This window comes from Tauraco erythrolophus, chromosome 23 (assembly GCF_009769465.1).
Source record: "Tauraco erythrolophus isolate bTauEry1 chromosome 23, bTauEry1.pri, whole genome shotgun sequence".
Classification (NCBI taxonomy): Eukaryota; Metazoa; Chordata; class Aves; order Musophagiformes; family Musophagidae; genus Tauraco; species Tauraco erythrolophus.
In genome coordinates, this window is record NC_141487.1 from 383,252 (window position 1) to 408,582 (window position 25,331).

The window sequence follows — 25,331 nt, forward strand, 5'->3', positions numbered from 1 at the left end:
AGGACCCGGGGGAGCATGGCCAGGGCGACTGACACCTAAATTGGCAAATGGGTATTCCGTACCATGTAACGTCATGCTCACTATGAACTGGAAAGTTTGTTGAGGATGGTCCCTCATTCTCAGTGATCGCCATCCCTGGAGGATCTCACCCGTCGTTCTGCTCCCGAGGCCTGCTCTCTCTATTCCAAGATTGTGGTTTCGGGATTTTCCTGCTCTGGGATTGCTGGCCGGGAACAGGTTGGACATTGGTGAAGGGGTGGTGAGCAATTGCACCATGCATCACTTGTCTGCATATGTAATTCTTATTATCATTATTATTTTTCATTTTATATTTTATTTCAATTATTAAATAGTTCTTATCTCAACCCACGGATCTTCCTTCCTTTTCCTGATTCCCCTTCTCAACTGGGGAGGGGTCACTGGGTAACAGAACAGCTGGCTGTTTTTTAGTCCCAGATACAGGCTAAATGTAGACACTTTATTTCTCCCAAAGACTTCTGCTGCTCCTGAGGCCCACATCTATATATTTCTTAGTTTCTGTGTATCCCTTATGAGTTGAGGAGAACAAAAGTATCACCAGCATTTGAGAAACCAACACATCGGAGATTTACTGGCTCATAACAACATTCTTGTGTGAAGGCTACTGAGTGCTAATATTTTTTACCAATTGGAGACTTCACATTTTTCTCTGCTAGCAAAGGCCAAGCAAGCGTGTGGATTTGCCACAACATCTGTTTCAGGCTGGTGTCCACAATGGCTGTGAGGCATCACTCAGTTCGGGTCTGGTGCTTTTGTCAGCCTCACAAACCAGCTCACTTGCAAACTGGAGTCAGTGAGATGGAAGTGCAGAAGAAAAGCAATTTGGGGGAAAAGGGTGATTTGACTGTCAGCTTAAACCTCAGGTTAGAATAACATGTTTCTCCCTAGTCTCCTTGAACTCCTTCCATTAGTTTTTGCTGTCTGGCTATTCAAGACTCGACAAAGTTTAATCCTTCCCTCCCAGACTCAGCAGGAATCATCAAAGGATGCAGCATGACACCTGTGCAGGACCTGAAGACTGACCTTAGAGGTAGAAGTAGAAGCGACAGTTGAGGCAACTGAAAAATTCCTGCAATTTACTGCAATGAAAGAACTGGAAAAGAATCAACCAAACATTTGTTGTTCTTTTTTCATGAAGGCAAAATGGATTTCCTGAAAAAAAATGAGGGATGCAAGGTCAAGTCTTCTGTCTTGTTTGCAGGACTGACAATCAGGGGCACTATGAATATCTACAGTCTGTGGCTGGAGTGAGCAAGTCAGTGACCGTGTGGTGCTACAGAAGTGGGACTGGAGCCACACTCCTACAAAGCACAGAACTGCAGAGAAATTTCTTACAGAATTGGAAAAAAAAAAAAAAAGGGAGATAAACTTCTGAATCAATTATAAGACAGTTGAGAATGCAGATTAAGACAAACAAAGATTTGTGGGGAGAGAGGACTTCTTGCTTCCAGTCCCAAATTTCTGCAAATAACATTTGTCAGTGGAGCTGGCAGGAATAACAGAGGGAGAGCAATAAGGTAAATTCCAGGAAATATTTGCACAGAGCAGAGAGTTTTCTAGGAGAACTATGGAAGATTGCAACACATATGGAAGCAAACCCAGATCAAAGTTGTGTCCTGTCTTTGGGGAGGGCTTGACAGTTACAACGAGAAAAGTCATCCTAGAGAAGACTAAAGACAAGGCCAAAAAGTGACTGAACATTTAAAAAACCCTGTATAATCTGCATAGTGGGAGAACTCTAGCAGCTCTCAGCAATGACAAGATGAATCAGCAATACAGAAGATAATTTTTTCCTGGGCATTGCTCATGAATCAGCAATACAGAAGGTAATTTTTTTCTGGGAATTGCTCATGAATCAGCAATACAGAAGATAATTTTTCGCTGGGAATTGCTCATCAGACAACCAGTGGTAGAATTGCACTGAATTGTGAACATGGTGGAACCAACATCAAGAATAGATAGGACCAGTGCTCAAGTCACAGACTAGAGCTTCCAGACAGAATGTCGTTGTGCTGACTGTAAGCAGGTACAGCTCAGATCACACAACTCCGAGGAAATGTCATTTGGTTTAATTGATTGACAGAAAGGAGTTTGGTCCTAGAGCTGAAAGCATGTCAAACACCAGCTCACTAGAGATTGCAGAGTAAAAGGAGGGGAACACAGCAAAGAAGATAATTTTTAGGATGCCTTTAATGGCATTGAGTAACTGCCAGCACAATATAAAAATGAAGTTGGTACTATATTAGTTGTTCATATAACTTTAAAGAAATGCTGAATCCTACACGTGAAGAACTTGTAACTATGTAAAATTTCTGAAGATGGAAAAGACCTACACTGAATTAGCCTGAAGTTAGATATGCAGAAAGGAAGATGAAATACATTTAAAAATGTATCTCTGCCACAACAAACCAGACAACAGTGATATTTCCAGACACTTTGGATTCAGACATCCAAGGCAGCCACAGATTTATTATATTATCAGAGGATACAACTGTTAATGATGCAGCAGAGTTCAAGCCCTGACTCCAGGTTTCATATAAATCAGCCTGGAAAATAGAACAAGAAGTTTTCTCAACTGCTCAAACCCACCAAGTGGTTTTCTCTACAAGCCACTGCTAATCTGCAGCCTGTGTGATCATTACTGGGAAAGAACCTTTCCTTTAACACCAATTCAAAGAGCAACTTCAAGGGATGTGGGAAAAGCATTATTCGTATAGCCATCACCTAATACTGACAAAACATCCCCTCTCCTTAGCTCACAAAATGCCAGACCAGGAGGCAACTCTGCACTGGGCAGTTCTTAAGCAGCCAATGAAGAGAGCAGGATTCTGCTATTGTGGCTGGCCAAAGGTCCCTGCATGGCAGATTTTGCAAGCCAGAGCTACATGAAGATGTCACACTGCTTCCTCCCCAGCCGTGCACGGGGTACTATTCCATATGCTTCCCTGCATATGGTTCTCTTCTTGCTAATACCAGTGCATACTGGTTCGACAATGCTAATGAGATGACTGGCATGGAGTTGTGGGGTAAAAGTCTACATTTGAATTATAATAGTAAATTAATACTGCATAACCAGTAAACTCTGTGACAGTCCCATTTACCCAGATCACATGGAAGCCCTGTGCGTGGATTACTGCCAATTAAAGCTACTGCTCGGCAGTGAGGATGCTACGGAGAGAAGAAACCAGACTGTAGCAACACAGTTCCTCAGCTGCTGAAACCCACAAATTTCCATTAAGTTTATGAAAGGTAGTTCTGAGATTTTACCAGGGAGAGGGGAAGATAATTTGGGGCGGAGGAGCGCAGTCCACGGTGCCCTGTTTCTGTGTCCCACAGCCAGCAAGGGCAGTGGTTCTTCATGGCAATGCTGGTATCCTACAAGTTTGTTTCTCCTTTTGCCTGGCACACCTCGGTGCTGTTAATCTCAGGTAAAGGGCTGGTGGCAACAGCTGAAAATGATGCACTAAACATACTACCATGGACACTCTTTTAACTTTTTACTATGCACATATGCTTCGCTTTCTCCACTCTGCCCCATGATACTCTGCATGACTTGAACTTGTCACTGGCCAACCAACTTAGTATTTTCAACCAAGCGTCCTGCTCAGCTCTCCTACTGGGTGCCGTCACCAGACATGGGTGACCCACAGCAGCAGATGACAGTGGTAAACAGAGGAGGAGAAGGGTAGGTCTGGGAGGTAGCTTGAAGGGTGGAGGGGAAATGTGAAAATTGCAACAAGCTGCCTGAAAATCTCATTGTGGTAATTTTTGTTAAGTATTCACACATGCACACATGCACATGCACAACAGTATTTCACAGTGTCAATGTTAGCAAGTGCCTTTTCCCCTTGTTAAGTGTCCTCGGCATGAAGTTGAATTTTATCATTAAACTCATATTTCATAGCAGTACATTTGATACCCATGGAACAAATATGTTGAAGTCACTTCAGTGACTCCACTCCCTCCACTGAAGCATGCTCCAGAGGCACTTAAAACCAAAGTACTTTACAGGAACTTTGTTCCTCACGCTCTCAAGAGAACTTGAGGGATGCAGAAAATTGCAGTGTTTTATAGATCATTGCTATTTTAGATCCAGTTCTCCATCAGTCTTACACAGTCAAATACAGACAGATCTCACAACAATGCCTGGTATAAACAGATGGGAATGGGAATATGTGACTTTTAGTACCAACACCATGTGATTTTTGGTCAGAAGAAGAAACAAGGATGTGCTTTCTCTGTCCGGCAGACAGCTGCCACAGCTTCGGTAAGTTGTGGCACTGAGCTTGGTATGGTCCTGTCCTTCACAGTGGGCTGGGTCTGGTAGGTAGATGTGTTTAATGCTAGCCAGCGAGGAGATTCAGTGCATTAAGACAAAATGTCTCCAAATGAAGAAGACCTGAAGTGCCCTTCCAAGCCCTGTCTAATAATGACTGGCTCTGAAGGGATGCTGCCTGGCCATTGCTCCTCCTTAGTGTCTGCAGGAATGTAAGGGATGGCAGAGAACAGTCAAGAATTGTCTGGGAAGGACAAATGAAGGGCATCATGTGCTCCTTCCACATGGCTGCCTCACAGGAATTTGCTGGTGAGTTTTCTAGACAGACGGCTCTCCCTGCAAAGCTCTCTTGTACATAAAGTAGTCGATCGGCTGTGGGTAGACAACTTGGCACAGCACCATGCTTCCCTCACCCGGGACTGCCCCCAGACAGCTTCAGACGTGCCTTTGGGAAAGACCGACAACTGTTCCTTGTCAAAGCACTGCAGCGACAATGTGAGATGGAGATGCACGATGTGAGCAGCCCTCACTGCTGCTCTGCTCTTCTGCAGGACAGAGCGCACGGAGAAGCTTCTTGTTTCTCGGTGTGCCCTCTGCAAGCACTTCATGTGGTTTAGCTGACACCATCGATTTGTGCATGCTGCTCTCTAAAAGTTGAGTCCATTGACCAGGAGCGGTGCTTTTTAAAGACAAGGACATTAAAGCATCCCTTCACTAGACACACAGGCTAAACCAGGCTGGGTATAGGACAGACAGCCGACTACATCCAGGCACCACCTGCGTACAACATGCCTATAGTCCACTCACCCCTCACTCTACATCATATTCTGCCATCTGAAAGAGATGTACGGCAACGGCATTGCCGTCAGAGGGCATGCACTGCAGACACTGAGTACACAACAGGCACCGCGTGCCCAGCACACACCTGCTGCTGATGTTCACATGGCTACCGACGCGCTTCTGGATGCAAGAACACGGAAGTACTGTAGACAAAGGAAAATACAACCCTGCACTAGAGATTTCAGATGAATAGAAGCTGGAGGGAAAACTCCTCCAGCTCAAGCCCCTGCTGCTGAAGCTGTGCACCAAACATTGGGACAGTGCAAGAGCGAAGCAGAGGAGTATCTCCCACTGGTAAGGAATGGTCTGCTGCCACTCACAAGTGATTCATCATCGGATCTGGTCTGAAAGTGGAAAACGCTAAGTATTTTGTAAATGGCCTCATATTTTACAAGCAGTCTAGGCAGATGATGTCTGGCCACAGAGGTCTGGATAGCTTAGGAGTTTCATTCACAGCAGACACACTTCCTCCTGGATTCATCTCCTGGAAAATACAGCAAACCAGCTTCCAATGATCATGCCTTCACACCCCATGCTGCTGAAAACAAGTGGATGACCCTACGAATGACACAGCAATGGCAGACAAGGGCTTGTAAACGCAAGTTATGCTGTCCACGTCCAGGAGATGTGTGGAAATATGCCACACGTGGCCAGAGGTGGGTGGTGGTAGGCATGTTTAAAACGATACGAGGTGGTGCTGAAGAGGGAGAACAAGTCCAATTCTTATTTGCATCTCCCTTGTGCTTGGTTGGTGGTATTTACACATACCAAAGACCTGGTCAGTAACTAAAGTATTTATTTCAGTTACTTGTAAATCCACTGATCGACCATTCAGCTTCAACCACAGCATTCTGCCTCTGGAGATCTGGGCTGCTAGATCAGACTTTTTGCCTTTGCTGTCCCAGGTTCTCCTCGAGGCAATCAGCTGAGACTGAAGCTGCCTCAGAGCCACCAGCTCGTTGTCTAACGAAGGGACTGGGTGCCCAAAGGGCACAGAGCACATCCGCAGAGCTTGGTTACTGTAGTGAACCAGCCACAACCTGGCAGCTAACACAACTGAGACTCAGAGAAACCATGTGCCACGAGCTCCTCTTAGAGGACTGGGCAGGCTCACCCTGCCTGTCTGTGGTACGTGCACCAATCTGACACGTCTCTAAGCAGTCAGACACTTCCAAAGGGCTCTGACAACCAGCTGTGGAGTCATCATTCCCTTCCACAACCCATCTGCCCTCCCTTGTCTTTCCCTCCCTCCTGCAAAAAACACCCCACACAAATCCTCTGCGATGCTGCTCACCCCTGCACCAGCAACCCTGAATCGAGCAGGTGGTCATTTCATCTTGGCAAACAACTGGAAACCCAACAGTTAGAAACACCTGTTGGGCCATGACAAATTGCAAAATAACAAACAAGCCAACAGGAGGAAATGTGCATATAAAAAAAGTTTTCTCCTGGCATATTGTCAGTAAGATGCAATTTTTCCTTCCACAGGGAAGGGATTTGAGTTCTTGAATGATATGATGCTTGGAGATGTCATTACTTTATCATTAAAAAAAAACCCCAACCAATTGAAAATTTCCAACTCCAAACTCACAAGCTGGTGTTAACAGAACAAAGTAAAAGGACAAATCTCCCAACAATGACAACTGAAAAATAAAGGTACAAGTCAGCATTTGTAATCAAAAACTACTACATACTGTACTTGGGAAGTCTTCAGGGAAAAGATCATTGGCATCTAGTGAGGACATCACTAAAAGTCTTGTGCATATGATATGTATGAGACAATGATGCCATTGGAGGGTGGATGGACGGACCCTTAGGAAATTGTCAGTCACAAAACTGTTCCATGACAAGAGAAAATAAGAGATGTAAAAAGGATTGGTTTTCCCCATCCCCACCCCCCCCAAGCATTACAGATTCCTTCTCATTTGTCAGAAACAGCCTCTTGTAGTCTCAGTTTATTTGTTTTTTTTTTTAAAAAAAGTCTTCAGCTTTTGAAGAAGTCCATCAATTTCTGAGATGCACTTGGTTCCACAGCACCAAAGAGCGTCAGCTCTCTCTCCCCTTTGATATCCTAACAGGGGTTTTCAGGAAGGATTGCCGGGTGCACGACATTCCCAGAGCCGCCATCTCATGTGAGAAAGAGAAGTGCTTCTTGTGACCTTTCTTTGCATTCATTGTCTTGAAAAAGTCTTGTTGCTCCAGAGGTGTCTGGGCCGAGCTGCAGCAGCCTTGTGCAAGAGGAAATAGATGAAGCTGCTCTTTCCCTTTGGAGACTCCCATTGGTCTTGGAGCCCTTTTCAAGAATGCAATTGCTTTATTATTATTTAAAAATATTTCATAGTTTTTTGTTTTGCTTTGTTTTTCAAAATAGTTGTCTTTTTTTGTTCCCTTTTTCCATTGCTTAAATTCTAGAAGCTCTTGGCGAATTCTCGTTACTGGTGACCGGCCGTTTCTTCCTGTTGCCATGATCCTCAGAGCAGCTGCCTGTCTCTCATCTAAGCAGAACACTCAAGAACTGGAGCTCGGACATACAGGGGCAAAGGGGAGCAGGGCCTCAAGGAAGAGGACTAGGAGGACTCGTAGCTATCAAACCTCCACAGACTGAATTTGGTTCATCTGTGCTCTCATCACCTGGATACTGTTCAGAATTTTCTTCTGGTGTCCTGCTAAAGTGACCCCGACTCGTAGAATGTCCCTTTGGGAAGAAAAGAAACAAACACCACATAAATATCAGAAGACATTTTCTCACAGCAGAACAAGCCCACGTATGAACATCCCCCTGGATCATGGTCGTTGCAGATTTATGGAATAAATGCAACAAATGCATGCAAACCTGGTGAGACCTCGACTCCTTCTCTTTGACTCTTCCTGGCTTATTCTCCCAATCTTTGCATTTGCTCCCTCCCTGCAGCACCCCTAGAGTACTGGAAGCCTCAACAGAGAGTGTGAAACCAAATACCACAGGCTCATTGCTGGTGAGTGGATTTGCCTTAGGTTTTCCACCCTTGCACAGTTTTGTTTCCTTCTTTGCATGTTTGGATTCTCTCTCTCATTTTGTGACACAGTAACCCATTTTTTCCATCCCTGGAGACAGATGAACAGGATGTGCTGCACGCTCATCAGTGTGAATCTCACTCCCTCTGTGCAGATGATGGCTGTTCTTGCCTACATTTGCTTTGATCTGATGAGGTCATGAAGTGACAAACTTTTGCTACTTATCCTCTGTGCTAAATCATGGCAATCTGATTTTTGCACTGTTTCTATTTTTCATATGTATTAAACATCTGGGAAAAACAAAGGTCATGCCAAGAGCATGAGTGTGACTCTGTGTTGGTCCTATTTTTGATCACTTCAGCTGAGTTTGCCACTCATTTCCCTCTTGGTGGATAAATCTCAGTCATGAATTCTTCTGATCAGGGAACAGATGGCATTCATGAGACGTGTCCCACACTTGATGCTAAGGATTTGCAGTTGCCTTTTCTCCTTCCTTGTGTGTTAGGAACAGACTTTTAAGCGAAAGCGTGGCAAAATCCTTGCCTGTTTTAGAGTGGACGTCAATGGGCAAAAGAGGGCCAACAGGAGCTCCAAGGAAAGGTGGGAAAAAATCCTCTAGCATGAGCAAGCCTGTATGCTTGCTTTAGGGCTTGCTTTAGACCTTGTCTCTTTGTTCAAACAAAAGCAGCATGGAGAAAGCAAGCTGTCCAAGGGGCTATGCCATAGATTTACACATTCTTGCTGGTGGCAATCAACTGGACACCATTGGAGCACGCTTCAGCCCATGCCCTCTGAGATCGGTGTGAGAGTGAACGTTCAAGCCACAGCTTTGCTGTCACCCAGACTCCTGCTCAGCAAAACAACTGGAAAACTGCTAGCACAGTACCCATCTCCAGCACCCGGGATGGTGTCCTTCACAGCGACTGCTTTTCTTGCTGCAAGGGCTTTCCATTCCCTGCTCTGCCCCAGCCAGATGTGCTGAGCTAGGGAATTTTCCTCCTTGGACAAGTCTGGCGCTTGGGCTTCTGCTTTTGTTCTGATTTGGAACAAAGCCCAAAGTCTTCACTCATGTCTGTAAGCCAGAATAAGACTGTGGCCCTGTGCTTCCTAAGCTTTTAGCCCTGAACATAGCACGTTTGGTGGCCCAGGTGTCTCAGCCTGCAGACAAACCAGTGAGAAGCTGTTCAAGTAGGTCAGTGTTGAAACCATGTGGATTCAGCAAACTGAAGCAGTTTCCAGTAAAAATTTACACTTTGCTGGCTAGGTATATTTGAGGAAAACAGCGCCTCATGGGAATTCAGCTCTACTGACGTGATTATCTACTTCTGCAAAGACCAGTGAATGTTGGAAGGTGATTTCAAGTAATGTTGCAGTATGATTTCCCAAGGAAAATGGACTCGGAGTATCGTTCTATTATTATGGCCAGCCAAGCAGGTGAGAAATGTGGAAGGGAGGTTTGTCAAAACTGGTGGGGACGTGAACTGAGGATACCCTTGTGACTGTGATGAAGGCACTTGGAGAGAACTTGGAAGATCTTGTGAGGGACACGGTAAGGAACTGGGAGAAGTGGCTTTTAAGGGACACCGAGCATGTCCATGAAAAAATGACGTCATTAGCTGGACTGCCTGCAGAACTGTTTGCTGTTATATATAGCACAACCCAGGCAGGGTTGGGTTGTGGTGCAGGTGTGATGTCCCAGTTTGATTAAAGTTCTTCTTCCCTGTCCTTTAGATTTTATGGACCCTCTTCCTGTTGTATGAACACAGCCTATAGCGTATGACAAAGTCATTCCCATGGCCTTGGAGTTGTACCACAGATACACTTGAAACACTCAGAATTGCCATGTGAATCTCCTGGCAGCAAATAAGAATAAAAAGTCAGAAAAGGTCAGTTTGGCTGTTTGCATGAATGGATTCTGATTCCTTGGTAGATTTAAAGTCTGGAATTAGGCACCAAATCCAAAACCCCTCCTTGTTACCAGGCACAGAGACATCGTAGCACTTACAGATGGCTTTAATACTTGGTGCTTTCTTAGGCAGGGTTTCTAAAGCTGACTGCAACCAACCACAGATCTTTCACCAGAGGCATCAAAGCCCCAGTTGGCCCCAAGGGATTTGAAAAACCACCAAGAATGGATTTCAGCTGCCTGCTTTCTCTAAAGAACTTGCTAGGATTTTGCCACTGAGGGACGTTTTTAGTGGATGCAGGACAATTCAAAACAAACTTGAAACCATCTGGACTTTCAGAGGCCTTTCTTAGGCAGAAATTTGTTTGCAGCGTGCTTGTCTCCATCACCAATGAGCCATACATCCAAGAGGACTGTGCCGTCTAAAAGTGCTCTTGAGAGGCTGGAGAATTGTCTGATGCTGGCCTGAAATATCCATTTGTTCCATGCTGGGGTTTTGGAGACCCTTGTGGGGGGCTTTGCTTTCCCAGCGGGGACATGCAGCACGATAGTGTGGAAATGAATTCTGCAGATACAGAGCGACAGACAGACACACAGTCTGGAGACAAGACAGAGCCTGCAGAACAGAGAAGTTATGCAGAAACCGAATGGACTAAAAGTGGGTCCACAAAGCAACAGATTCTATAAAAGTAAAACTACGTTATGTGAAAATAAAAACTAATTCAGTAATGACCAATCGTTGTTGAACTACTGAGACTTTTCCTTGTGCTTTGGGACTAGAAGCCTGTGCACTTACTCTACAGTCATCTGAGATACTACATCAAAGGTGGTGAAGCCAGCACTGGCAAAGCTCTCCTTGTACTGGCTCATCTTGATGGCATCCAGCCATTCATCCACAGTGTTGAAGCTGGTATAATCCGGGATTGTGCGATCAAGTAGGGGGAGGTTCATCCTGAAACACAGAAATGGGGAATGAACAGAAGAAGCAGCAGCAAGGACGTGTATTTCTGCACCCTCCATAAGCTGGAACGACCTGGATCAGCATCATTCACAGTACCTGCGCCGCACCGTATTAAGAAGTACCACCCAAAAAGCACTCCATTTAACTGAGGGAAGGATGGTGTAGAGCATCAGAGAAATCTTTCTAGATGAAGTCATACATGAGAGGTAGGAGCCATCAATGGGATTTTAGAGCTGCCTCCAAAATAGCTAGGCTAGATTGATGCAAGGATGGTGCCCACCAGGACACAAAGGACAGCAGATCTGCAAATAGAAGCCAAAGGACAAGAGGAAGACAGATACATACCCAGAGGAGAGAGCCATGGCTTTCAGGCTGTTAGGATTTCGGATCATTTTATCTAAGGTGTTGACAATTTGCCCAAATTTGGGTCTGTGGTTTCGATCCTTCTGCCAACAGTCAAGCATTAGCTGGTGCAGGGCATTTGGACAATCCATAGGTGGTGGCAGTCGATAGTCCTGCTCAATAGCATTTATCACCTGCGAGAGGAGAAAAAGAGATCAATACAGTGGCAATAAAACCTACTGAATTCATAAAGTTCCTTTTCTTGAATCCTGAGGGTGACTGGCATGGCCAACCATACTGCAGCGGGGCTGCTCTGCCTGCACTGACTGCTGCCTATCATCTCAGCCACCTTGTCCTGCAGCAATGCACTACTCTCAAACTCCCAGCCCTCTGCTCATGTCATCCTGAAAGGTGATGTCAGCCTTGCTCAGCCAACATGTAGCCTTGCTGACTACTTGTGACGAGCCATGCCCACCAGTCTCCTAATGTGAGAAAAGAGAGCATCCCTGCTACCTTGAGAAAGATGTGTGAGCCCACAGCTCCAGGCAGGAGAAAGGTGAGTCACAGAGCGCAATGCAGCAGCTCACTGGGAGAAGAACATCCCCATCCAGTGAAGGGTCTGGTCATGAGTTATAGACAGGGGAAGCTGCCCCTGTGTTTTCCTTCCTCCAGTGGTGCTTTCTATTCCTGCCCACAACCTAGTCCTTCCAGGCGACAGTGTCGCACCACAGGACAGGGTTGGGTGTGCTGAGACAGCAGCAAGAGCTTGATGTCCCCACAGTCCTGTGTACATGCAAACTGAAGCACACAGTGGGGAAGACCAAGACCTTGGTCAGCAGAGCCAGGCACAGGAGAACTTTGCTGCAGCATGCAGAGAAGGGTTGCAGCACACCTCGCCTATGCCACGCTGCGGCTCTGTGGGCCAATGCAAGAAGGCTTTGGCTGCTGCCTGTTTGGTCTCTCCTTACTGCACCACATGAGCTGGGAAAATGCCTGGTCTTGCAATGTTCAGTAGAAACAGTAAATGCACAAGGGCTAGAAGATCTTCTTCAAGGGGAACCCCATCTCCCTGTCACTTTGCACCTGTAGCTCTCTGTTCTCTCCTGGGTAATCAAGGAGGATGGAGCTGCACAGCTTCTTGTGTCATCTACCTGGACTTGTGCAAAATCTTTGACACTGTCCCACATGACATCCTCGTCTCTAAATTGGAGACAAGGATTTGACAGGTGGACCACATGGTGGATAAGGAATTGACTGGATGGTTGCACTCAAAGACTTGTGGCCAACGACTTGATGTCCACGTGGAGATGTGTGGCATTCCTCAGGGGTCGGTATCAGGACTGGCTCTATTTAACATCTCTGTCACTGACATGGACAGTGGGATTGAGTGCCACTCAGCACTTGGCCTCAGCCAACAATGCCAACCTTTGTGATGTGGTCAACATACTGGAGGGAAGGGATTCCATCCAGAGGGACTTTGACAGGCTTGAGAGGTGGACCTGTGCCAGCTGCAAGAAGCTCAACAAGGCCAAGTGCAAGTGAGTCCCTAATGCCTGGAGCAGATAGATGATATCTTAGCACCTTTGCCTGTTCACAGCCTTAATCCAGCCCTTGGCATGCAAGAAAAATCTCTGCATCAATTCTCTGAGCCAAAGGGGAGGGTGTTAGGGGAATGCCCTTCTCAGAAAGGACAATTCCCTTCCTGTTAAGGCTTCATTATCACCTGCAGTTTCAAGCATTTCCTGCAACCAGGTGTCATTGCCCTTCTCCCTGCCTTGGCATTCCTCTGTACAGGTAGCTCTCTGCCATCCCTCTCCCTTGTCCTGCTCCCCTGGACCTCCTCCCTGAATGATCTCTCCTGCTGCAACCCCTGTGCTGTGGTAGCACCGATTCAGCCAGTCGGGATGGCAGAGCCTGTGCCTGTCTCCTCGGCACAGCCTGCTGCACGGTGCCTGTTCCCAGCCTCTTCCTCCCCTCCTTCTGCCACAGGACATTGCAGCCCAGAAGCTGTCACCATTTAATTGCATCTGGTCTTCCCTGCAAAATTTGCTGCAGATTAGCCCCCTGACCCCGGGGTGCGAGCACCTGGGGAGGCTGGGGGGTGAGAGGAGATGGAGAGCGCAGCCAGTGCCCGCTCATGGGATGTGTCTGATGGCAGCAAGGCGGGTGGCTTGTCAGGGGCAAGCCACAGATGAACTCTTGATGCTTGCGTGATGACCCTCCCCAGCCCTGCTCCTACCATGCTTCCCCTCCCTCTGTCCCAGATAGATTTGCCATCCAGAGAGGTGGGAGAGGGGACAGCTTGTGCCTTTTGGGAGAATCCCTGAACAGGAGCCAGGAGCTGCACGAAGCACAAAGCACACCACCGATGCCTCAGGTTGGACCTTCACAGCCCCAGTGGGCACTGTCATGTCCACACAGAGGTGCAAAGGAGAGGGAGGACTCCTTCCATCTGGTACATTTTGACAGCAGCAGTGCCAGCCCCCATCTGTCTCGGGTCAGCCTGCCCAGCATTTTGGCCACACATATCAGCGTCTGGAGCATCCTCCTAAGCCATTCTGTGCCTGAAGACACAGTGCATCTTAAACCCCGCCAAAGGCCCCACCTCAGACCCTGGCTTGCTTGTCATGGACCTGCCACTCACCCTCTCTTGGAGCAGCAGTTTTCTAGTCCCACAGCACCTCCAGTGTGACCTCTCTACCAGCCCTTCCCTGCTGCTTTGCCAGTACCAACTGCAATCAAAATCTCCCCTCTTTCGGTTTAAAGCCATTGCCCTTTGTCTTATCACTACATGTCCTTGTCCAAAGCCCCTCTCCAGCTTTCCTGTAGCCCCTTTAGGTACTGGGAGGCTGCTGGAAGGTCTCCCCAGAGCCTTCTCTTCTCCAGGCTGAACAGCCCCAACTCTCTCAGCCTGTCTCCATAGCAGAGGTGCTCCAGCCCTCGCATCATCTTTGTGGCCTCCTCTGGACCTGCTCACACAGCTTCATGTCCTTCTTGTGTTGGGGGTCCCAGAGCTGAACACAGTACTCCAGGTTGAGGTCTCACAAGAGCAGAGTAGAGGGACAGAATCCCCTCCCTCGATCTGCTGCCCACGCTGCTCTGGATGCAGCCCAGGACACGGTTGGCTTTCTGGGCTGCCAGTGCACATTGCTGGCTCACGTTGAGTTTCTCCTCACCCAGCACTCCCAAGTCCTTTTCCTCAGGGCTGCTCTCAATCCATCCTCCACCCAGTCTGCACTTGTGCTTGGGATTGCCCCGACCCATGTGCAGGACCTTGCACTTGGCCTCGTTGAGCTTCCTGCAGCTTGCACAGGCCCACCTCTCAATCTCCTCCTGGGAGGAGATTCTGCCCCTCTGCTCTGCTCTCCTGAGACCCCACCTGGAATACTGCGTTCAGCTCTGGGGCCCCCAACATCAGAACGACATGAAGCTGTTGGAGTGGGTCTAGAAGAGGCCACAAAGATGATGCGAGGGCTGGAGCACCTCTGCTGTGAAGACAGGCTGATAGAGTTAGGATTATTCAGCCTGGAGAAGAGAAGGCTCTGGGGAGACCTTCTAGCAGCCTTCCAGTACATAAAGCCGGCCCACAAAAAAGCTGGAGTGGAACTTTCTACAAGAGCATGTAGTGACAGGGCAAGGGGTAATGGCTTTAAACTGAAAGAGGGGAGATTTAGATTACATCTAAGGAAGAAATTCTTCCTTTTGAGGGTGGTGAGGCACTGGCACAGGTTGCCCAGAAAAGCTGTGGATGCCCCATCCCTGGCAGTGTTCAAGGCCAGGCTGGATGAGGCTTTGAGCAACCTGGTGTAGTGGAAGGTGTCCCTGCCCATGGCAGGGGGCTTGGAACTAGATGATCTTTGAGGTCCCTTCCAACCCAAACCATTCTGTGATTCTATGATTCTATGTTCTGAAATACATTGTGGTTTTGGCTTCTAGCTGCATACAAGATGCTTGGCTTCTTACAGACCACAGTCCAAGCTTGCCATGGGAGATTTAACAACCATCTAGTGGAAGATGTCCTTGACCATGGCAGGTAGATTGGACTAGATGATCTCTAAAGGTCCCTTCCAACTCAAACCATTCTATGACTCTATGTGTCTATAACAGACTTTCACCAAATACCTGCAGTCTCCTGCAAAGGAAGATCTGCTTGCTGCTCCCTTTCCTCCTGGGCATCTGTTCACCACTTGTGAGGGTGCTCACATTAACCCTGTCCTACTGCAGTGGGTGTTGTACAGTACCTGACCTCTGCCACAGCAGCACAGTGGGACCAGAACAAAAGCCAAAGTTATGTCCGTTACTCCTTCCAAAGGTGTTGACCTTGGACACATCTCCCAAGACAGAGAAGGCTCCGGACATGCCACAGTCCGAGTCTAGCTATAGCCATGCTTTGGCCTTGCAATGCTCTCAATTTCAGTGTTTCTGCTCCTCATTTCTTAACAACTCACATCTTGGTTGGTCATATCCCAGTAAGGCCGCTCGCCGTACGACATCACCTCCCACATGACTATTCCGTAGCTCCACACATCGCTGGCCGATGTGAATTTTCGGTACTGAATTGCCTCTGGTGCTGTCCACCGTATCGGGATCTTCCCACCCTGCAGGAAAAAAGCAGAGGACCGTAACAGAAACAGCAAGAGTAACTGAAAAAGATGAGTGTCCAAAATATTTGCCTCCAATATGCTGGTAAAATCCTAGAAGGAAGGGATGTCAGGACTAGCCCTAACAATAGACCAGAATGGCTGTGGCTTGTCCAGCCAAGTTTGGGAAACCTCAAAGGACGATGATTCCCCCCGTTTGTCTGGTGACCTGTCCCAGGGCTGCATCACCCTCTTGGGGAAGAAGCTTTACCTGTCATTCACCTTGAACCTCCCAAGCCACAGTTTTGTCTATTGCCCCTTATTATATCATGTGGTACTACTGCACGGAGTTTGGCTCTGTCTTCTTCATAACTGTCCTTCAAGTACTGCAGGTCATTTATAGGTGTCCCCTCAGCTTCCTCTTCATATTAAACAAGCCCAGCTCCGTCCACCTGTCTACTGCTACAGCAGTCTTCAGCATGACAACTGCCCATCGTGGGCACTGTGTGTCAGTCTGGTTGTTGATATATACATGAACCAGTAGGTCTTGATCCTGCCCGTTTCTGGAGACAGACGGAGTGACTATCTTCTTTAGTATGGCATGCTTGGCCACTGGTGGGAAATGGGATGGACCAGGTGGACACTGGGGTCTCTGTGATCCTGCTGGGCAACAGCAGCTCTGGAGAAATCAGAAGGACTCTCCACATGCACAGAAGTGCACAAGAGTGGAGTACACAGCACGAGGCAACGGGAATTGCAATGCTCTGCTTAAGCCCTTGCAGCCTCCTGATTTTCCACCAGGGTCTTTGGACTTGAGGCGTTCACAACTCAAAGGACCTCCAGAAGGGAAAATCTTCCCCTGTGCTGGAAAACAAGCAAAATTGTCTGTGTTTTGTGGCTGTGAGAAAATTAAGGAACATTTTGTCAATGAATAACTACCATGTCTTATTAAGGGTGTCCTAGGACTTTAGAGGGCTTAGACCCTATAGATGCTAGAATAATTAAAAAAAGATAACGTTCTTGATCTTCTCACAGCCACAAACCTCAGACAAAATTTTGTTTTCCACAAGAGGGGGAGACCAAGCGTTCCATATCAAACATGATGTCCTCTCTATCAGGCATACTCTTAGAGCTCCTGACAAGCAGTAGGTTTAAAAAACGGCTAAAAAAGATATCTTAAAGTAGAAATTACAGACTGGGTGTATTTGGAGGATTCTTGTGGGCACTCACTTCAGTAAGACCTCCCACCTCTCTGGTGATCCGAACCGAGGCTTCACCACCCTGATGGAGAACAACATTTTCCTAAGGTCCAGCACGAACCTCCCAAGCCATGGCTTGTGGCTGTCACCCATCCACGAACACAAGGTCTCTGGGATAATTATAATAACACTCATGCATGTTGGGAAGTTCGAGGATGGTGCAATTTGAAGAGAAAGATGCTATTACTTCTGGTACTCTATTATAGTAGGTGTACGTATTCTCTCGTTGCAGATAATATATGTCCTGCTACAGTGCCCACTGTTCAAGAAGAATAAATTAGAGATGACAAGAGAGAAAAACTGCAGGCACAACAACAGGAATAGAAACCAGCAGTAAACACTAGAAACTCCCATGTATTTAGCTTAACAAGGGTAAAGTTAATTTGATGTAAGGATCATGTTGTGAAAAATAAATGTTGCCAGTGTTTCTAATAGCCATGGGACGACTGTATAAGATCAAACGGTTGATGTTTGAAGCCACACAAGTTCAGATGAGAATAAAAGTGCACATTTTAGGTGTTTGTTAGGTATTCGACTACTGTTACAATTCACTAAGAGCTATGGCAGACACCTCATCACTGGCAGCTTCGAAAGATCTGGGAGAGATGATTTCCTACAGGTTATGCCCCAGCTCTGCCAACACTTATTTCCAAGAAGTCCTGTCACAGGCATTGTATGTAGGCATTGATCCTGTAGCAATGCTGTAGCACGATGCTGTCTGCCTTTGCAAACAATGGTATCTATGAGAACTCCTGGCTGCAACCTGACTGAACAACAACAAAGTCCCCAAATTATCGTTTGGTCCTGGTGCATGTTCTGTAGCCTGAGACAGGCCATATGTGGCACTTGTGTCACTGCAACCATGGCATTCCTGGGAAGCTGTTACATGACCATAAAGCCATTTCTGGGAACGCTTCTCTGTCTAATTCAGAAAGACTCTCTGGAAGATGAGTATCTAGGACCGCAGGGCTTCACCCAGCACACATCCACACTTCAGTCCGTCATTCCTGGGGCTGAGCCTGTGACGTGACATTAAAAAGGATCACGGCCTCCCAGACAGCAGGGCAGCATGACTGGACAGTGATGGTAAAAAACCACCAGACTTGCTGCTCTGGCAACAAACTTGTGAGGGCAGCATCTCAGCAGAGCCCCAGCTGGGCCACGCTGGGTGGGCATAATGCACGATCCCAACTAAGGGCTTTATCAGGGACATGTATGTGTTCACAGACACGTTTGGAAGAAGGCTCAGTCATCCACAGGAATTACGATAGGGCCCATCAACAGCCACTGGACAACCGGACAGGATCTTGCAAGAGACAAATCTTACAAAATTTTACAATCTTCTCTTGCAAGAGAAAATCTTACTTGGTTCATTTCACTGGTCTTTCCCAGCTGGCACCTTATTTCCATTGCTTGCACCCTGAAAAAGTGCTCCCCACATCAAGGGGGGGATGTCCCCCTTTCCCCCTCTCTCCCTGACTCTTTCCTTCACCACCCATCCCTCCCCCTCTGGAAGTGCAGCCTTACCAGTGCACTGGTGTAGGTGGGATCAGAGGTGTCATCCTCCAGAAAACGGGAGAGGCCGAAGTCAGACACTTTGCAGACCAGGTTGCTGTTCACCAGGATGTTGCGGGCAGCCAGGTCCCGATGCACGTAGTTCATGTCAGCCAGGTACTTCATGCCCGCCGCAATGCCCCGTAACATGCCCACCAGCTGGATCACTGTGAACTGCCCATCGTTTTGCTTAGGGGAAGAGAGGGAAAGAGTCCACATGAGAGGAGTGAATTCACAGCCTGCTGTGGTCCAGCAAACCACCAGTAGCCTCTTTCTACGCTGCATACTAAGACACAGCTATCCCACAGGCATGTAAGTCCCCTTTCAAGGCAAGAGGGTGGAGAGTGGAGAGCTCACAGGAGCTGGAAGTCACCATCACACACCCTATGGGCATCACTACCGATGGCTGCTGTCATTCAAAGGTGGCATATCTGCCACACCTTGTACAGGAGGGTTCAGAAGGGGCAATCTATTCCTATCTATTCCATGCAGCAGCTGCCCCAGTGGCAGTGATGCTGGGCAGTGAAAGGCACTGTTATACTGGCACAAGGAAGGGAACCTTCCCCTTCAGTCCTCCTCTGGCCCAACACAATCTCTGGAGCTGCATGCTCCTGGGATCTCATACCCGCAAGAAGGAGTCCAGTGAGCCATTCTCCATGAACTCAGTAATGATCATGACTGGTGAACTCTTGGTCACCACCCCCTCCAGATGGATGACGTTGGGGTGGTCGAACTGCCCCATGATGCTGGCTTCACTCAAGAAGTCCCGTCTCTGCTTCTCCGTGTAACCAGACTTCAGGGTCTTGATGGCCACAAAGATCTCTCTTTTGCCAGGAAGCTTGAGATGCCCACTGCACACCTCACCAAACTCGCCTGTGAACAGAGGGAAACAAGTAGGGCTCGTCAGCCTTCCAGACCTCTGCCTTTCCCTCCGAGGAATCCTGCTCCCAAGGGCTCCAAACGTACCCACCCTGGATGTCCCTGAGCTGACACCCACCATCTGATCTGTGCTTACTCCTTCACCCCACACCAAAGATTCCCTTCAGGTGGACTCATATTGATGAGGAGCACTGGACATGGGACTATAGGCAGATGGGAACTATGGCAGATGTCTCCAGCACTGGATGTACTTGCTCCTCCAGCACTGGACCACCTTGCTCCTGCTAGCCCAGGCTTGGGCTAAGTATAAGACCTTACTGATACTAGTCCTTACTAGTCCTCCCCAAACATGTAAGACTAAATCCTCACCAAAGCCTGAGACCACAAAGGAGACTGTGCTGCTGAAGGCCAGACAGACATTCACAGTTCACCTACCTGCCCCGATCACCTGCTCGATTTTGACACAAGAGATATCGATTTCTTTTGCAAATTCCCTGACAGCCTCATTGGGATCTTCGTAGGTGAATGGATCGATATAAATCTTCATCCCCGGAGTCACTGCATAAAGGTGAGGGAGAGAGTCAGACAGATGCAAATGGAACAACTGATGTCTGGCACGAAGGAAAAGAGGAACCTCTTTGTGTGAGGGTCTTCTTAACCTCAGCAAGTCACATAATCAAGGGCATGAAGCAGACACAGCAAAGCAGTCTGAGACAGAACATGGACAGAACGATTAAAGCTGGATTCTAACGAGTATTGGCCCATTGGTCATTGCTGGGGCACTGGAGGGCTGCACCGTTAGCTACAACTGCAAACTGTGACCACAGACAACCACACCTTCTCCGCAGCAGGATTAGGCTTTAGTGCATCCAGAGGAGAAGCAAGAGAAGCATTTGCTCTTGGGAGCTGGTGCACAGGCACAACAATGTCACACCACACCCACTATGCTGCAACGCTGCAAGAAGATCATCTGCAGAGACTAAAGCTCTGCCCCACTGGCCTTCCGGGCCTGCTGCTTCTGCTGCAGCACACCATCCCATCAGAGGCATGGGAAACTGGAGGAGGACACCTGAGCTTAGCACTCAAGATAGGAGACGGTGAGGGTCCACCTCAGGACGTAAACTGAGGCACACGCTGCTCTTGGTTCTCTAAATGGAGATCTATAGGGGAGGCAGCTCTAGGTCGCTGACACAGCCACCCAGCCAGATTCACTTCTCCACGAGGGTGTCTGTGACCCTTTCCAGGGCAGTGCAAGCAGGACAGACAGTCCAGGCCCCTGTTCTCCTGACAGATAACCCTGCCTGAGGCTAGGTTCCCTCTTGGTAGCCTCAAAGTGGCCAAGACAAGCTGTAGGGGACACTAGGGAAATTGCAAAAGCCAAGCTCTTCCTTCTAGGCCAACCAGAAGACAAAACAATATGTTTATGTGAAAGGCAATGGCCATGGGCCATGGTGAGGTTGGACTGCTGATGCCACATTGCACACTACCTACATCATGGGACAGCTCTTACCTGTGTCCTGCAGTTCTCCCCTTCCTATGGCCATTTTGCTGGCCACTGGCTTGCCCCAAAATTGGGGGTATTTGGAGAGCAGAGCTCACAGCTCACTAAATAAGGAGCCCGACACAGAACCAGAGACACAACTCCCAGCTCTACATTTAGGATGCTGGTAGGATTCAGGGGAGTTGCTGCAATGCTCCCAGGGCTTTCAGGCTCCCTGCACCTTGGCAATTTGCTAACCACAAGCTGTAGCCTCTGCACAGCTACCACTGCTGGGCAGCCGAGCAGAGGCTGTGCTTCGGACGTCTTGAGCCATGATGCGGCTCTAAGGCACCCCGGGCCCGTGACCAGTGAGGTCATCTGTATCTGGTGGCATCAAGCCTGATCCAGCAGTTGTGAAGGCACAGCTATTAATGCCACCCTAGCCTGAAGCTGTCACATTACACACCAGACCCCAGCAGAAAGTGCAGCACGGGCTGACAAACAACTCGAGCTGCATTTACACAATCTTTCTTGGATGCGATTTTTCCCGAGGAGTTCCGGCAAGGCAGGCAGCACGCTGCTGCTCTGGCACAGAGCTGCAGGTCAGTGCCCTGCCTGTCGGGAAATGTTTCCCAGGTAGATGCAGAAGCTCTTGTGAGTCCTGTGCTGAAACACTACTGATGTTTTCCATGTTCTGAACAAGCCCAGGTCTGTACAGGAACAAGGTATAAAACGGACAGAAATTCCGAAGCTGCGAGTGCAACATGACGTAAACCATAACTCGACTGGAATGAAGCAGGAGTCCAGTGACGGGTCTCCAGGGAGGGAGGAGAAAGGCGCTTCAGAGGGCATGCAGCCAGGGGGGCAGGGAGGGAAGGAGGGTGAGGCAGGGTGCGCAGGGACGCATTGAGCAGGAATGTTGGATGTGAGGGAGTGTCTTGCAATACACAGGGATGTTGGAAGAGGCAGACTGCAAGAAAGTGTACATTATGAACTGTATTATATACCTACGCATAGAGATATATCTGGTATCTGCTAGGATTCTGGGAGTACTGGGACGGGCTCTAGCAAAGGCACCACAAGGTACGTGGGTCCCTGCAGAAGGACGGCACTCTGCAGGATGTGGGTGGGACGGGAGGGGGGTCTCACTGCTGGGCAAAGCTCCAGAGCCAGCAGCAAGGCACGGTGTGGCGGCAGCAGCTGCACCGCAGGAGGCTTCAGGGCTGTGCTGGATGTTGCAGGGGTTTGTAGAGCATGCACAGGTGTTCACCGCGCGGTTGGCACCCAACGGGGCCGCAGAGCACGGGCTCTACAAGGCAACACGGGGATGCAGATGGTAGGGGGCTGGTGGGGGATCTAGACAGCACAGAGGTCCTGGCTACACGTGCACACGCCTGCCCAGCCGGGTGGCCTGAGCCCGCCCCGCACGCCGCAAGGAAGGAGTGAGCAGGAACACGAACCGAAGAGGGAGCGGACCCCCAGGCCTGGCGAGGGGCCGCGGTACGTACTGTGGCCACTGGTATAGTGCTGCAGCTTGTCAGTGTACTCGGAGTCAGCACGCTCAAAGCCCCGTCTTCTGGAAAGAAAGGGAGTCCTGAGCCCCAGCACGGGTCCGTCAGGGCTGGGAGACGCACTGCAGTGCCATCTCCTTCCCCTTCCCGTCCCCATCCTCCCCCCATCCCCTGCTGCCCTGGTGGGGCATTCTGACGGACCCACCTGTTGCACACAATAATGATAACAACCACAGCGATGAGGAACACCAGTCCTGCCGCGGAGGAGCCGATGATGAGTGGCAGCTTCTCCTGGACGCTGGTCTGGTACTCAGCTGGCACGCAAGGAAGAGAGAACGGGTTACTGCAGCCCAGGATGGGTCCACACTAACCAGTTCATTGAGGTCAGAGCACGGCCCTGAGCACTGCCCACATGTGCACGGCCATTGCTAATGGGCTTCCTGGCATGGTTTTGGTCTGGGACAGCAAGTGCTGTCCCAAGCACGGCTCAGGTTGGCTATGATAGGGGATGTGCCCCAGCAGGAAGGCTGGATGGAGCTATCCCTTTTGGGTGGGAAAGTCTAGTCCCATGGATGTATGCATGCTGGGCCTTGCTCCTTGGCCTCAGGGACAGAAAACTGGCTTGGCCTGTTTTATTTAGCAGCAAAAATTTAGAAAATAGAGGGCAACGTCTGCATTTGTCATCAACAGCTGTGCACGTGAAAATCATAAATTTAGTTTCCTCTAAATCCAACCGAGTGAACATGTCCCCATGCCAGAAAAGCTTGGCAGAAATTTGCCTAGATGATGTGATTCCCTGCATGGACCACCAAGTGCCCATGCCTCTCTTCAGGTCTTGCCAGGTTGAATAAATGCATGTGACTTGCCAACGCACCCTTGAAGGGACTAAGAGCAAGGGGACCAGCACTGCTGCCAGTGCATCTCCAGCTTGTTCAAGTCTCTCTAGACCCTGTGTTACCTTTATGCAGAGGCAGGTGAAGACTCACCTTCAGTCATGGTCTGGAAATACATCTTGCCACTATACCGGCCATACCCGGCCACAGTACGCGCTCGCACCTGGAAGACGTAAATGGTGCCAGCTTTGAGGTTTTGCACAGCCACAGTGTTGGTGGGGCTCTTCACTGTTGTTGAATTTAACTCGCTCAGATCCTGCCAAGAAAATACAAATCCATCATCAGAAAAATGAGTCCAGAATCAGGTGCTGCATTTCTAGAAGGTGCAAGTGCAGGAAACCACGGTAGTGTGGGTGGAGAGACCACCACAGGGAGACCAGGGGCCTGAACATACAGGTCATTCCTGCAAGCCTGCCTCCCAGCAGGGAGACACAGAGGCAGGAACGGGAATACAGATATCCCTGGGCTACCCACCACCTCTCAGGAAAAGCTCTGATGAAAGTGTTAGCTAGAAACCTTCTCCAAGCCTTGAGCTCAATGGGGATGGGAACTGCTTCCCTCTTCTGTGCCCACTTTCTCTCAGCACTGTCCTTCTTCCTCACCCTCTCCTCCTGTGCCCGATCCAGCCTCAGCACCCTCTCCATTTGTGCCTCCCCATCTCCCTTTGCCTGTGCTGGAGGTAAAGCCCACCTGAACACAGGGTTTTGGACCTCTGGAGAAGAACTGCTACCAACCCCCTGCCCAGGGGCTGCTCCACCAGGGACCATGGATAGATTTTCTAAGCTGGGTAACCAAAGAGCATATTTAAGTGACAGTGAGACTACTTCCATATTTCTGCCCCACCCCTGGTGTGCAGTTTTTCTAGCTGAAGGACTTGAGTAGACGTATCGTAACAGCATAGATGGCATTGCAGTTGCGTAGGTGACAGATTGATCACTGCCCTCAGTAATGATGCCCTTAGCTGAGTACCCAGAAGCACACTGGTGGGTGGGCCAGGATCTCCTCGTGCTAGTCACTGTACAAGAGAACGGACAGCCCCTGTCCCCTCCAGGGACATGGAGAAATAGGTCAATAGAGGAGGATGAACGGTGGTACTGAATGTGGTGCTCCCTATGATCAGGGCAAGGTGGCCAGGTGGCTGGTGGCCATGAAGTCCTGGAACTCAGTGCAAAGCAGCAATATATGCAAACAGCACGATGTTTCTGGAAAACCGAAAAATCTTAAGAAAGCCAAGCTGTGAGTATAAGCCCCCATAAAAGGAGACACAGACACCAATTTTTGAATCAAATTTCTGTAGCTACGTTGAAAGTGCTCATCCTTTCTGGTAACACCTCTGATCTGGCAGGTCAGGCTGCCCTGGCAGGATCACTGGTTGGAACAGATCAGCAGCTGACAGCTCAGAATTTGAGCTGGCAAGTTTACAAGCGAGTCCCTGAGATCTGCTAACTTCACAGCACTGCAAAGGGCTCAGCAAGGCCAAGAACTCCCACCCCACACAGACTCACCAGGGAGGTGAGATAACCTCATGAGAAGTAGGCAGGCACTGGCAGAAGGAAGGTGTCAGACGCATAGTTTGTGCAATCCCAGCAAGTGGCACTGAGGGCGTGATCAAGGGACTGGACTTGTGTGTCTGCTGTGAAACTCCACTGGGGAGTATGGAGGGTCTTCTTGTCCTGTGCTACCATGCTATCAGAGTGAAACTCCCAGTGAGGAGCAAAGCATCCACTCCTCCTCACCAACTTCTTCTGCGGTGGACTCCTGAAGGACAGAGGGTATCAAAGAGGCAATCAGGTCCCATCTCGTGATGAACCAAGGTT

General features: G+C 48.9%; 1 protein-coding gene across 3 annotated transcripts in view; it reads right to left on the reverse strand.

The window, feature by feature from the left end:
- Nucleotides 1–7,741: 7,741 nt before the first annotated feature.
- Nucleotides 7,742–25,331, reverse strand: part of EPHB2 (EPH receptor B2) — a 129,805-nt gene continuing 112,215 nt past the window's right edge. The window contains exons 7-16 of one of the 3 annotated variants that reach the window (XM_086625563.1): nt 23,608–23,770; nt 22,827–22,935; nt 22,619–22,686; nt 20,066–20,188; nt 19,377–19,624; nt 18,725–18,940; nt 15,807–15,956; nt 11,362–11,552; nt 10,852–11,007; nt 7,742–7,850 (exon numbers count right to left, since the gene is read on the reverse strand). In XM_086625563.1, the coding sequence (XP_086481689.1) occupies nt 7,742–7,850; nt 10,852–11,007; nt 11,362–11,552; nt 15,807–15,956; nt 18,725–18,940; nt 19,377–19,624; nt 20,066–20,188; nt 22,619–22,686; nt 22,827–22,935; nt 23,608–23,770 (1,533 nt within the window). Of the gene's footprint in view, nt 7,851–10,851; nt 11,008–11,361; nt 11,553–15,806; nt 15,957–18,724; nt 18,941–19,376; nt 19,625–20,065; nt 20,189–22,570; nt 22,687–22,826; nt 22,936–23,607; nt 23,771–25,331 lie in introns of all 3 variants that reach the window. The other 2 variants (XM_086625564.1, XM_086625562.1) reach the window with 2 other exon arrangements.